Raw genomic sequence first — 14,686 nt, forward strand, 5'->3', positions numbered from 1 at the left:
CCAAGGCCTTAAGGAAAGGAATCTATGGGTTGCTTAGGGCTTAAGCATCCAATTTAGGGTTTCCTTGTTAGATAACCCTAATAGCCTCCTATATATATGAACCTTATGACTCAAAAACGTGGGGAACTTCTCTTCTAGGGTTAGTAGACGTTTTGGGCAGCCTCCATCCTCTCTCCTCTTCATCCTCTTGCTCTTGGTGTTTGTGAACCATTAGAGGAGTGACATTTGTGACTCTAAGCTTTCTAAAGTCATTACAAGGAGAATTGTGATTGTTATTGCTACATAACAATCAAGGTAATATCTTAAACCCATTCTTATGTTAATATGATTACTTGTATGCTAGAATTAGGGTTTATAGTCTTGGATAACTTGCATGTACAATAGAGAAACCTAGATCCAAGCATTAGGGTTTGTATGAGCACATATGATGTTCTTATGACCAAAACCCATCAAGAACTCCCCTCTGATCCCAAATGACAAGAACTAACAATAGGATCCTCCTTCCCGAAGGATTCTAGGGATCCACAAGCCTTGGGTTCTAGATGAGCCCCCAACTACCCTACCATAATCCTGGCCCAAAGAGCCCCAAGATGACCATCAAAGAGCTCCAAAACCCCTTCCTTGGCTGAACCCAAGACCACCGAGGTCTATTCCAAAACATTGTGAGTAATCTCCGATGAGATGAACTCGTGTGACTACGCATCGATCAACTTAGTGCCTGGTCCTGATCCGGAACCAGAATCTGAACCCCATTCCTGAGTGCTCAATACCATACCCAAAAACCATGCAAAAGATCTGAATACACCCAATAACCCTCATCCCACAGGCTTCCTAGATTCTCCAAGTCTCTCCCTGATTCGAGTATGGATCTTGTGCTTTCAGTAGTACATGCCCAATACTAACTTCCACACCTATCCATACTTTCCTCAAGAATCCTCCTGAATCCTCTAAGTCGCCTTCTCAAATCCATAGACCAAAACACTCGCTACCTAGCACAACAAAACCCACCAAAGCAATCCCTAGGCTTTCCTAGGTTCCCGACCTCACCCGGCCATTAGCTGCTGAAGAACTCCTCATAATGCCAGTTAGCTACCTCATGAACACAATCACATGCAACAAAGCTTACATAATCCTTCGAGTAACAGACTCATCCCTACAACAGTTACACTCAAACGAGAGCTGCACAATAGGGTCAAATCCGTCACTCTGAGATTATCCAACCTTTGCCACATGTGACTAACAATATTCACTCAATAGTTAGCTCACATCACGTATGAGTTCCACAAAGCACAAAGCAAACAACATTCATGCAGTAACACTCCAATCCATAGAATAATCACAAGCATCTAATCCCACATACTACCATCCATACTAGGAGCTTCCACTCCCACTACTGATTGCATTACACATCCAAATCATACCCAAACCAACATCCCATGCTTCCTAGGCTACCAGACATCACATAACAGGCCAACCTATCACTGGCTAATCAGAACTAGCATGTAAGTCTACAATCTTATACAATAAGCATACAAGGCATCTCTCCTAGCTTCCTGTCATGCAAAGACTGAGCAGATCCTTAACCCTAACTAGCATGTGATTCACAGATTCACATATCAAAGCATATTAAATAACATGTATGTGTAATTTGGGAAAACTTACTTGAGCTCGGCTGATTGCATGCACCACACCCTTTCTTCTTTTAGAAAAATCCCTTTCTAAAAATATATTTATTTTTGAAAAACTTTACCAAATCATTAGTTTGAGTTCAGACACACTTGAGAGTGTGCCCGAATCCCCCAAACCAAGGCTCTGATACCAACTTGAAACGCCCCAAAAATAATGACATAAAATTTTCGTTTATAGATAAATAAATTGTTAATACATATCATTCTCATAAAGTCAAGATTTATCAAAACATAATCAAATCAGAGTAAATCACATAATACGGAAACATGTGGTGTGTGCTCTACAATCATCTGAGCTCTTCCATTTGAAAATCGAAGCACCTGAAACATAAACTAAAAACCGTAAGCACAAAGATTAGTGAGTTCCCCAAAATACCACATACCATACATACACGAATAAACACATAATGGGCCCCTCCCTATCATCGGGCCCCACCCAGCATCGGACCCCGTTCGGCATCGAGCCCTGCTCGGTATACAAATCTGTAAGTCATTGGGCCCCGCCCAGTATACATATAAAACATATGAACATATAAACATATAAACATATCAATACATAACATATGCAATAATTACGAAGATACATAGCATACAGAATGGTCATCAGGCCCCGCCCGACATCGGGTTGTACCCGATAATCATAAGAACACATACATATAACTAGCATACAATATACTCATCAGGCCCTGCCTGGCATTGGGCCCCGCTCGACATCAAGCCCCGCTCGGTAAACATAAACACATAACACATGCAAGGGTCACGCAGACAACAAGCATACTAAGCATAACAAACCATGAGCCAACATTGGTGCCTTCAACACGCTAAATACAGTGAGGAAACTCACCCCGCACTATCGAATCTCACAAAAAGAAACTCTGGTTGCTGGCCCACAAGAATCACCGCGCTATCAATCACAAGTTAACCATCCACCAATAATCAAATCTGACTCATAAAAAGTGTCAAAACATGGTAAAAGACCTTTTTACCCTTTTCATAACTTGGACCAAAACCAAGCCCCCATTCAACAATCCAAAGGACCAATCTCCACATAAACACCCAAGGCCCAAAATAACCCATGGTCACCCTGGTTAATCTTCTGGTCAAAGTCAAAGTCAACAGTCCATGTTGACTAAACATGCCGTGTTGACTTGCAAATACGTCATGTTCTTCCATCATCCAGATAATTGGGAAAACTCCAGCCAACACGTCGTGTTAGCTTGCAAACACTCCGTGTTTGTCCGTGTTTTCACATCTTAATACATTAAGCTACATTCTTCGGTTCCAAGAGCTCCAAAGCTCAAATATAGACCAAAATGAGACTTAGAAGGGTAAACTTTCCATATTTACCCATAGGGACTACCAAAAAGGTTCCAAACCCAACCAAAAGGCTTAATAGAAAGGGCTTAACCAATAAGCACTTTATCCATAAAGACATATCCCTAAAACATAGATTTAACTTCCTTGAGCTAGAAAACCACGTAAATTTGCCAACTTTACGTTTATGCATGTCTAAATGAAGTTCTTAAGCTTAAAAGGGACTTAATAATTGACTTAATGCATGCATGCCACCATAAATCTCATAAATCTTTCACCTTTATGCTCAAAGGGACCAAAACAAACTCATATATGGAATAACAAGCCCTTAAACGACTTCACACTCTCACCAACCCAAAAAGGGATCAAAAGCACAACAAGGCACAAAATAAAGAGATCTAAATATCTAAAAGCAAGAATGCAAACTTGATACCTCAGAAAGCTTTCCCACAAGATGATGATTTTGGATCCAAAGCCAATCCACCAAGCAAGACAACTTCAAGATCTCCTCTTCCTTCACAAAGCCCAAAAATGAGCACCAAAAAAGCTTCTTACTAGCTCAAAAAAACCACCAAAAGACTTAAGGATCGATTTTAGGGTTTTATGTTAACGGAGGCTGGTATGGAGACCAGCCTTTGGGGCTTAATGAGATTATATATGGTGCAACATCCTAAAAATTAGGGTTTCCTTCCCAGCTTCCAACAGGTTGTGTTTAGACATTAACACGTGGTGTTGACCTTAATGAGAATCGCACCTTCCGTTAACTAGACGCGCTGTGTTGGTTCCCCTAACACGTCGTGTCTAGTCCTCAAAATGGGATTCGTTCCTTACAATTGCTCCTCAAGATTTCGGATGTTACAACTCTCCCCCACTTGAATTAGATTTCGTCTTCAAAATCGTTCCTTACAATCCCAGGCACCCAGACAACCTGAAGAATGCATCCACAGCCCTGGACACACACTGCCTTCCTAAGGCTACCAAACCCAACCATAGTAGAAATCTCCAAATCTGAAGAAGACGAATCCATAATCCCATGCAGAAAATCATCCTTACCTTACTTGAAGCCTGAAATCTCAAATTCTCAAATTGGTCTGACTCCCTGATAGACCGTCCATACTGAATCACTATCATACCAAAACCTTAATGAATTACAGACCAACAAAAAACTTCCAATCCTTGATTATCTTGATGCTTCTATTGGGAACAAAATCACTGGTCATTTACTGTTGTAGAACACTTATACTTGACAGAAGGATCAGATAATCCTTCGAGTAGAAGACTCATCCCTGCAACGGTTAGACTCAGACGAGAGCTGCACACCACAGTCAAATCATTAACTTTGAGATTATCCAATCCATGCTACAATTGTCTTACCATATTCTCCGAATAACAAGCGACTCCACCTGTGAGTCCCAAACCACTAATATTGTCTTGACTCAACTCATTGCCCCCTAACTTCCTTCCAAGGCAGCCGAGACCTCCCTGCTCCCAACTTGTCTGCCTCTAATTGAAACACTGAATTCTCGCCCGATTGCTGAGTCAAAAGACACACACAGTCGCCCCACACAACTTCCGAATGAAGGCCTCTTATGGCAATAATTGCCCCAAGCCATCTCACCACTTACAACTCCTACCGATCATAATAGCCCGACAACCCTGGCTCCACCAAATCCAATGCTAAAAGTGAATGCTACAAGACCAACTGTAGCCTTATATCACAACCGGTCTCCAACGGCCTACCACTACCCGGTTCCATGCATGTTATGGTCTTCCCATGACCTTACAAACTGACCCACCCTGGTCTAACCATCTGAAGAAATCCATGACCAATCTTATAATAAAATCCATCTGAAAATACGAACACAATACTTGCCTGACCTTCACATAGCTAGAACCCATCCAAACACAATCACAAGAACCTAATCTATCATCAAAACTGAAACCTTCCCTTTAACCCTGAACCCTTCAATTGATACTCTTTGCATTCACATTCCTTAACTCATAACCTACTTAAAAGAAGGCCTTGCACAAAACACCCGCGATTGCAACGTAAGTTCCCACCAAGAACCATCTCGGTACCCAACTTATAATCCGAAAACCAAAGATCTACACTTGCATTTCACCTTAAACCCTCTGATTCACGACAACCCCTCCTTGGACAGGAATGTAAAGGTTCCCAACCCAACACCGAGACTACCAGTCCCGCACCTGGTCCAACCACCAGTTTCCTATGAATCCAAATAACAAGGCTACCCACTCAGTCACAAGCTGAAGAAAAAAAAAGAAAGAAGAAAAGAAAGACAACAACTGATAAAAGAAGTAAAACAAGAAAATAAAAAAGAAAGGAAACATGTGAGTTGTGAGGAACTCCACAACCTCTGGCGGTCGGATCCCACAAAAGTTTTGAAGAAAAAAGACGATATATAAAATGGGAGAGAGAAGCTATATGTAGAAAGCAAAAGAAGAAAACAGAGAAATAATAAAGCCGAGACGACAAAAAGATGACCACTACCTCATATATGTTGTGATCACATACGTTTGGTATGAAATACATAGATTTATCATTTTTTTATTATTTTTCAATGGTTTGTTTGAATTAATTTGATTAAAATGTGTGTACGGAAAAAGATGAAAAATCATTATGGACTTCACGACCGATATGTATTAAAATATTGAATGTTGATTTTAAATTGATTTTGAACATATACACATAGATTTTGAAAAACAGAAAAAACTAAAAAAAAATAATAATACAAAACAAATTTTGTATGTAGCATGAAAACTCATATAAAATGTGAAAATCATCCAAAAATGAAAACATAATATCGAATAACCACTCATGCTAACAATATAAGATGTTCAGAAATCATAATAGACGAATTCAAACATATAGCTAGGTTTGTAACTAATGAATTAAAAAAAGACAATATTTTTTGTCATTTCGACACACATGAACATTTAGCAACTCTTTGAACAGGAAATACATGTTTTAGAGTCTAAAAGATGAAATATAGAAGATCCTAAGTGTTCGAGTTGACGATGTCATATTGGAGAGGACACACCTGCAATGGCCTATGCATGAGCTTGGAGATAAAGGAGGTGATAGAGGTCTCATACCTTGTTACATTGATGGGAAATAGTGTTCGCTTAAAGATAATCAACTAAAAACCAAAATGGACAAACTCAACATATACCGAATTGTTGATTGTGAATAAGATTTTTTTTTTATTTGCGACACATATTTTGAAGTTGGGTACAATTATTAAAACAATGAAAAACATACTGACCAGTAAAACTATCACAAGATACTTATTGTTAATGTCCTTTTTTAATGTATGAAATCAAGCTTTCAGCTCACATGCTATTCTTTTCATCACAATAGATTATAAAATCAATCCTAATAAAAAGATATTTTACAAGGATATTTTTTAAATTGCTTATATAGATATTTTTAAAGAAAATAAAAGAGAAAAGGGCATGAAAATATGGGTAGAGCAAAAAAGAAAAGAAGAAGGTAAATAGAGCAACAAAAAAAGAAAAAGAAAAAAGAGAGAAAAGGAAAAGAGAGGAAAAAAACTTGTGAGGAGCCCCAATGTTACTGTTAAGATCGTGCAAAAGGTTTTTAAAGATATTGAGAATCATTTTCTACATTCTCATTCATGTGAATAATGTTTATGAGTATCATGTGAATAATGTAATTGTGCATTATATTGTATACTTGTTATTGATGTCGATTATAATACAATTATGATAATATCTATCTAAAATGTGTTTCTCTAATACAATGTTGTCCCCATTCCATTATCATGTCAATTGTGTTGATATGCTTACGTAGTTATATTAATTTTCTGATTATTTGATAAATTTAAATGGTTTGTTTAAACAATTAAATTATTAGATAGTGTTAATGTGATTAGCAGGTGTTTGGTATGTGGGCAACACTTAATGATATAATGAATGTGTGGTTTCATTTTTTAATTTATTATAGCTAGTAATTTTTTTCAAAGTTTTTTTAGCTTAATATTAAAGACTCTATTATTTTAGGTTTCTTTCTAGATTAAATATTAAATCAATAAAACACTTTTATTTTTCATTTGTTTTGATTTTATATTTTTAGCGGGTTTATTAATAATTTTTCAGTTAAAACAATTTTTCCCAAAAAAATCTTGAAAGTTTTCCAAAAAATCCTTGAATTTTTATTTCTATAACGAAAACCTTCTACTTCTTTTTCCAAAAAAAAACAACAAAAGCTAAGGGTTTATTTTGTTAAAAAAAAGTTGACGGTCCGGAATAATTTGTTTAAAAACGCAAGATTAATCATAAATCTATTAAAAGAGTCAAATCGTAAAAAAATAAAAAGAAATACAAAGTTTTATTTAAGTTTAATCTAAAATACAAAATACTTTATGATATTAACCATTTTTTTATTAGCATTAACTTTTACATAGCTATGAAAATTTCGTAGATCCATCTATGTATATTGTGTTTCAACTGTGAGTTAAACTTTGATTTTTAGACCGTATAAAAAGTAAAAACATTATTTGGAACTTAACAATGAAATTTATGAAACATAAATGGTGAGATAAAGATTTTGCTAAAAACGTGAGGGGGGTTTAAAGCAAATAAACTAAAAAAGGGAAAGTTTTCGCTTTCCAAGGGGGGTCAGGGTCATTACAAAACCCAGGTAAAGAGATTCGATTGGATTAGATAAGGATTGTGACAGTCTAAAAAGGGTGAGAGCGAAATTAGGGTTACAAACACATAAGATTACATTACTACATGAATAGAATAGAATAATAATGGAATTACAGTGTATGCGTGTGTATATGTATATTTTAAATGTAGTTGAGTAGTGAAAATGAAAGCATTGCCGCGAAATTCGGGAAAGCGAGAAGAAAAAAGTGTGGTTTTTCCTCAAGAAAAAGAAGAAACAGCAGCAGATGATTCAAGTTGATATGGAGATGCGAGCCCTAAACGGAACCTTCTCCGTACTCTATCTCTTCCTCCTTTTTATCCTCGTCCTCTGTGTTCTATAAATTCTTCTTATACTCTCGTTAATCATCTGATTTGATACTTTACTTTTGGAGGAAATTGAAGTTTTGTGTTACTTTTTGTCGTTTCAAACATGAGGGTTTGTTCCTTTTTGTTCAGACCCTCGTCGATCGAATTAACCATGGGATTCATGTGGCATATGATCTGAATTGTATCTCTTTTTGGTGGTTAAACCCTGGATCTCGTTTGTTTGATGCTCCAATTGATTTTGGGAACTTCTCTTCTCGATGATTCTGGTATTGGTTAGCTAGGGTTACTTTTTGTGGGGCTTTACATACGGATATTGAAGCGAGGAAGAAAAAAAAACACTTTCTATTTGTTGTTGTTGTGGTCTTAAATCTTCCAGGGGTTCTCTATGTGTGATTATAGTAACAAGATCTGTGTACATACATTCCTAATTTGAGATTTTTTCGTGATTTCAAGGAGACCTTTTTGTTCCTTTCTTGAATCTTTCCATTTTCAAAAGAAAAAAACCATCTTAATTAACTTCATAGGCTTGTTAAACAGCCTCAAAACTTCCAAAAAAAACCCAAGTTGTTTTTTTAGTTTTTGGGTTTTAAACTTTTCTGTTTCTTAGTTTCGTAGGATAGGAGGAGAATTGGGAATTGGGGTGTGTGAGGTTTTGATGGGAGTTGCTGATAACACACTACTAGATTTGATTGGAAAGGTTAGATCTTGGATTTATTGGGGAACAAGTGACCTAACTTCCATCTCCGGCGAAGTCAAAATGACTGACGGTGGTCAAACCATGTGTTGCCAATGCGAAATCAGAGTTTCCGAGTCTTGCCTCGGTTATCACTGTCAGAAATGCAGCCGATTGTTTTGTGAGAGGTGTGTGCAGAGCTATGGCTATGGCTCTTTTGTTGTTGTTGAATCCAAAAGTGGCACGCAAGCTGGGCTTCACCTCCGATCTTGCAGATTTTGTGGGAATCTTGATGTTAAACAAAAAGTTGGGGGAAAATTTAGTCATAAGATACATCCTTCCGATTCACCTCGTCAAAGCCCAGAACCACCTTCACCAAATTGTATCAGGTATGTTACTATATCTGTAATTTATATCTATCAAGATTTGATAAAAACTTTTGTCTAAATTTTTTCTTTTTTATAGGAGTGACGAAGATGAAACAGGGGATTCTTCAAAGAACGTGTTCAGCCCGTATAGCCTTGATACTTCAGATGTAGATTCGAGTAGCGTCAATACAAGCCATGAATTTTACAATTTCAGTCCCTCTAGGGTTCACTTTACATCCAATAGACTTAGGAGGCATTCTGTACAGCAAGAAGATCAGGGAACTGAGGATCCTGCTAATGATGATCTGTCAGTATTTGATGACACGTCACACAACAAGCCATTAGATCTTGAAAACAATGGTCTTATTTGGTTTCCTCTACCACCAGATGATGAAGAAATCAGTTTCTTTTCATACGATGATGACGATGATGAAATCGGACCCACAGGTGCTGTTTTCTCATCTAGCGATACACTTCAAAATGGCCCAAATTCGGAGCACAAGAAGCCATTGGAGACTGTAGTTCAAGGGCATTTCAGGGCTCTTGTTTCACAGCTGTTACAATCAGAGTTCATGGAAGCAGATGAATGGCTTGACATAATAACATCATTAGCATGGCAAGCAGCAAACTTTGTGAAACCAGACACCAGTAGAGGTGGCAGTATGGATCCTGGTGATTATGTAAAAATTAAATGTATAGCATCTGGAAGTCCTCACGAAAGGTAAACAAAACCCTATTTCCCTTTTTGTGATGATGTTTAAAATGGGAAAGACTCATATCGTTGCTTTCTTGATGCAGTTTATTTGTTAAGGGAGTAGTTTGTACAAAAAACATAAAGCACAAACGGATGACATCACAGTACAAGAATCCAAGGTTGCTTATTTTAGGGGGAGCACTGGAGTATCAAAGGTCTCATAATCAGCTTGCATCCATTGAAACCCTACTGCAACAAGAAATCGATCATTTGAAGATGATTGTTTCAAGAATAGAGGCACGAAGACCAAATGTGTTATTGGTGGAAAAAAGTGTATCTTCATATGCACAAGAGTATCTTTTAGCCAAGGAGATTTCACTGGTTTCAAATGTTAAAAGACCTTTATTGGAACGTATAGCCAGGTGTACTGGTGCTCCTATAACCCCATCTACAGATAAGATCTCCACCACACGATTAGGTCAATGTGAGCTTTTTAGATTGGAAAAGTTCTCTGAGGATCATGAAGCAGATAATCAGTTCTCCAAGAAGCCATCCAAGACCTTGATGTTCTTTGATGGTTGTCCCAGGCGGTTGGGTTGCACAGTAAGAATCCCAATCCCTTTTTCCATTTACTATATAATATATATCCAATTTGATTTTAATTTCATGTTTTAATCAACTTTTTATTTTTGTAGATCTTGCTAAAAGGGTCGTGTCGTGAAGATTTAAAGAAAGTCAAACATGTTATTCAGTATGCTGTCTTTGCTGCTTATCATTTGTCACTGGAAACTTCTTTCTTGGCTGATGAGGGTGCTATTTTACCTAAAAAGACAGTAATTCCCGAAAGGTCACATCTTGAAATTACGGATTCGCCCAGATCCGAGGGAGATGATGTGGCTGTTGAGTGTCAAAGTCAAACCTCATGTCAGATGAAGGATGGAAGTGTGATTACACAGTGTGATGATCCGTTAGACTGTTCTTTAACAGTTAGTGTGGAAGAAAATGAAGTGGAAAAGGGTGAAAGTCTTGAAGTCATAGATACCTCAAATGAATACTATTCAGCAACTGACAACAATCAAAGCATATTAGTATCGTTTTCTAGCCGATGTGTGTTAAATGGTAACATATGTGAACGATCAAGACTCTTGCGTATAAAATTCTATGGCTGCTTTGATAAACCACTTGGGAGGTACCTCCAAGATGATCTTTTTGATCAGGTAAAACTTATTTTTATATAAGTTTGTCATCTTTCTTGCATAATAACATAAAAAGATTGAATCTTTACCTTTCTTTTGATTTGGGTTTTTTTCTAATATCATAAAACGATTGAATCTTTACCCTTCTTTCTGATTTGGGTTTTTCTAATTTCATAAAAGGTTGAATCTTTACCTTTCTTTTGATTTGGGTTTTTCTAATTTCATAAAAAGGTTGAATCTTTACCTTTCTTTTGATTTGGGTTTTTTGTTCAGACATCAAATTGTAGATCATGCAACGAAACAGCAGAAGCCCATGTGGTATGCTACACCCACCAACAAGGGAATCTAACAATTAATGTTAGAAGACTGCCGTCCCTGAAGCTACCAGGTGAAAAAGATGGAAAGATATGGATGTGGCACAGGTGTCTGAGGTGTGCCCATGTGGACGGGGTCCCACCTGCAACTCATAGAGTGATCATGTCTGATGCTGCATGGGGTCTCTCTTTTGGAAAGTTTTTAGAACTTAGTTTTTCAAATCATGCAACTGCCAATCGTGTTGCAGGATGTGGTCATTCTCTTCAACGAGACTGCCTACGTTTCTATGGGTAATTCCGTAATTCTAACACAACATTTTTGTATCTGCACAATTTATAATTATTTTAACTTTTATTATTTTCCCTACTACAGCTTGGGGAGTATGGTGGTGTTTTTCCGCTACTCTCCAATTGATATTCTTTCTGTACGGTTGCCACCATCTGTACTACAGTTTACTGGTCATGTTCAACAAGATTGGTTAAAGAAAGAAGTATCAGAGGTGCTTATATAGATCTGAATCTTACATTTTATTGAATATTTGAAACTATTCTCTTATATTCTGATTTGTTTTTTTTTTTTTTTTTTTTTTTTTTTTCTGGGTGTTAGCTTTTGAACAAGGCGAAAGCTTTGTATAATGAGATATCTGAAGTATTACATCAGGCCAAAGGAAATGAGGCTTCAGATTCAAGTGAGTTGAGTAAACATGTGGAGGAGTTGAAAGATTTGCTAATGAAAGAAAGAGATGTTTACATGGTAAGTATCTTGAAACCCTGAATCTTGAAGTAAAAAGGTATGATTTTTATAGGTTTTTAGGACTCATTTGTGTTTGTTTTATAAATTAGGATCTGCTTCAACCTTCTGGTGATGAGAGTGTGGCTGAAATAGATGTTTTTGAGCTTAACCGATTGAGACATTCTCTCACTATTGGTCTGCATGTTTGGGATCGGAGGCTCTCCTCTCTAAAGGGTTCTAATTCCAAAGATGCTGTTGAGGTCAAACACAGGAGAAGTTATTCAACTTTTGCAGGAAGTGTTGACCGAATCAATGACTCAGAGTACAATCACATCGAATCCAATGAAGAAACCGATCACTCTGAATCCTTTCTGTCTGACAAAATCGATTCTGCATGGACAGGACCCTTGAGGGCTTCATTCGATGTTTCACCAATAGATGAACATGAACACGAAAGAAGAAACAAACCTGCAAATCCACATTTCAGAAGGCTAATTTCATCGCCTGCTAGGGTTTACTCATTCGATTCTGCAATGTCCCTTCAAGAACAAATCCAAAAAGAACTTCCACCCTCTCTGTCTTTTCAAGATGCCAAACATTACAAAGACCCGATCCGCAACATACACAGGAGTTACTCTCAAGTTTTCCCCAATGAAGATCAAAAGTTGGAGTTTTTATGGAGGAACAAACCAATGTTCATTTCACCACCATCTTTTCTCCCAGAAGGTGCCCATTTAATGCTTCCTTATGGCACCCAAAACTCAGTCATTACAGTATATGACAACGAGCCCACAAGCATCATATCATACGCCCTTGCTTCAAAGGAATACGAAGAATGGTTCATAGATAAACCGTATCTCAATAGAAACCATTCTGTTTCCGTTTCCAAGCTTTCAGGCTGGCAATCCTTCGGATCTGTTGATCTTGACTACATCCAATACTCAAACTACAAATCAGAAGACCTTTCAACCGGAATCGGATCTTTGTTTTCCGATTCCAAAAGCTCCCATCATTTAACGATTCCGTTCGAGGACGAAAAGGTGAAATTCTCAGTGACTTGTTACTTCGCAAAACAATTCGATTCCTTAAGGAAAAAATGTTGCCCTAGCGAACTCGATTACATGCGTTCTTTAAGCCGATGCAAGAGGTGGAGCGCACAAGGCGGGAAAAGCAACGTGTATTTCGCAAAATCATTAGACGAACGGTTTATCATAAAACAAGTGACGAAAACCGAACTGGAATCGTTCGAGGAATTCGCTCCACAATACTTCAAATACTTGACGGATTCCTTAAACTCCGGGAGCCCTACCTGTCTTGCTAAAATCGTGGGGATTTATCAGGTGACTGTGAAGCATTTGAGAAGTGGGAATGGGAAGGAAATGAAGATGCATGTAATGGTGATGGAGAATTTGTTCTTCAAGAAACGTATTTCTAGGGTTTATGATCTGAAAGGGTCTGCGAGGTCTCGTTATAATTCGGAAACCGGAGCAAACAAAACACTTCTCGATATGAATTTGTTGGAGGCGTTACGAACGAACCCCATTTTTCTCGGAAGCAAAGCTAAACGGAGCTTGGAAAGAGCGGTTTGGAACGACACGTCATTCTTAGCGGTATGTATGAGTATGATATGAATTTCACTTTACTACCCTCGAGAATGATTAAATTTTAAAAATTAAATTTTATTTTGTGCAGTCAATTGACGTGATGGATTATTCGTTGCTGGTTGGAGTTGATGAAGAGAGTAAAGAATTGGTTTTGGGGATAATTGATTTCATGCGACAATACACGTGGGACAAACAGCTTGAAACGTGGGTAAAGGCGTCGGGAATTCTGGGTGGGCCCAAAAACGCTTCACCAACCATAATTTCTCCGAAACAATACAAGAGAAGGTTCCGGAAGGCCATGACGAGTTATTTTCTCACAGTACCTGATCAATGGTCATCGTAATTATGAAGAAGATTATGAAGGATTGGTTAAAATTGGGGTGGTTGTTGATGTATTTTTGGGGTGAAATTCACCCTCTGATATGTTCTTTTGTATACAAATTTGGGCAGGGGTTCTTGATTTTTTTACGAAAGAACTTGTACATGTGAGGCTTCTGCTTGGAAATTATATTCCACGTGAATTATTGGTGTATTAGATGTGCCCTTTATTAAATGAAAATTCTGGTTACTTTATCTTATTCTTATGGTTCACTTAAATGCACAAGTACAAGTCCTCAATGCACAACAGCTGTTCAGATTTTGGTTTCTTTAGCGTATGGGTCACACAAATGGTCCTTTTTTTCTTCAGATCTCTTTTGATTGTTAATGCAAAAGTTACAAGTCTGAATGACAGCACATGAAACGAGGCTTCTGCCTGAAAAAGATCATATGCATGCCCGTTTGTGTGGTTAAGTATTAATGCACAAAGTACAAGTCATTAATAAGAGCACGTGGAAAGAGGCCTTTTTATGAGTGTACACTTATTTTTTTAATATATGTACCTTTTGCTTGTATAATTAGTATTGTGTGATATACAAGTTATTATTGCATGAAAGCATTAAAATGATTGTACCCGCTTGGTTGTATTGTTATTATTTATATAATATAAAAGTTATTATTGCACAAGATCACATGATAAAAAGCTTTTCTACCTTGAAATTTCCTTCACATGAAAGGCAGGCTCCACTCAAATGTCAATGG

General features: G+C 37.5%; 1 protein-coding gene across 1 annotated transcript; it reads left to right on the plus strand.

Annotated features, from left to right (window-relative positions):
• The first annotated feature begins 7,736 nt into the window (after positions 1–7,736).
• LOC145101180 (putative 1-phosphatidylinositol-3-phosphate 5-kinase FAB1C) lies at positions 7,737–14,184 on the plus strand. Its single transcript, XM_079038350.1, has 9 exons — positions 7,737–9,086; positions 9,163–9,786; positions 9,864–10,362; positions 10,455–10,976; positions 11,229–11,560; positions 11,643–11,769; positions 11,877–12,023; positions 12,113–13,612; positions 13,695–14,184. The coding sequence occupies exons 1-9, from the start codon at positions 8,680–8,682 to the stop codon at positions 13,947–13,949; spliced, it is 4,413 nt and encodes a 1,470-aa protein (XP_078894476.1). The 5' UTR covers positions 7,737–8,679; the 3' UTR covers positions 13,950–14,184.
• The last annotated feature ends 502 nt before the right edge of the window (positions 14,185–14,686 follow it).

The sequence above is a fragment of the Lactuca serriola genome, chromosome 4 (assembly GCF_051521515.1).
Source record: "Lactuca serriola cultivar US96UC23 chromosome 4, Lser_US96UC23_V15, whole genome shotgun sequence".
NCBI lineage: Eukaryota > Viridiplantae > Streptophyta > Magnoliopsida > Asterales > Asteraceae > Lactuca > Lactuca serriola.

Excerpts from the sequence above, each read along its gene's own strand:
- LOC145101180 (XM_079038350.1), top strand. The coding sequence starts at position 8,680 with ATGGGAGTTGCTGATAACACACTACTAGATTTGATTGGAAAGGTTAGA. Across the intron at positions 9,787-9,863 it reads TCTGGAAGTCCTCACGAAAG|TTTATTTGTTAAGGGAGTAG; the intron begins GTAAACAAAACC and ends TTCTTGATGCAG. Across the intron at positions 10,977-11,228 it reads AAGATGATCTTTTTGATCAG|ACATCAAATTGTAGATCATG; the intron begins GTAAAACTTATT and ends TTTTTTGTTCAG.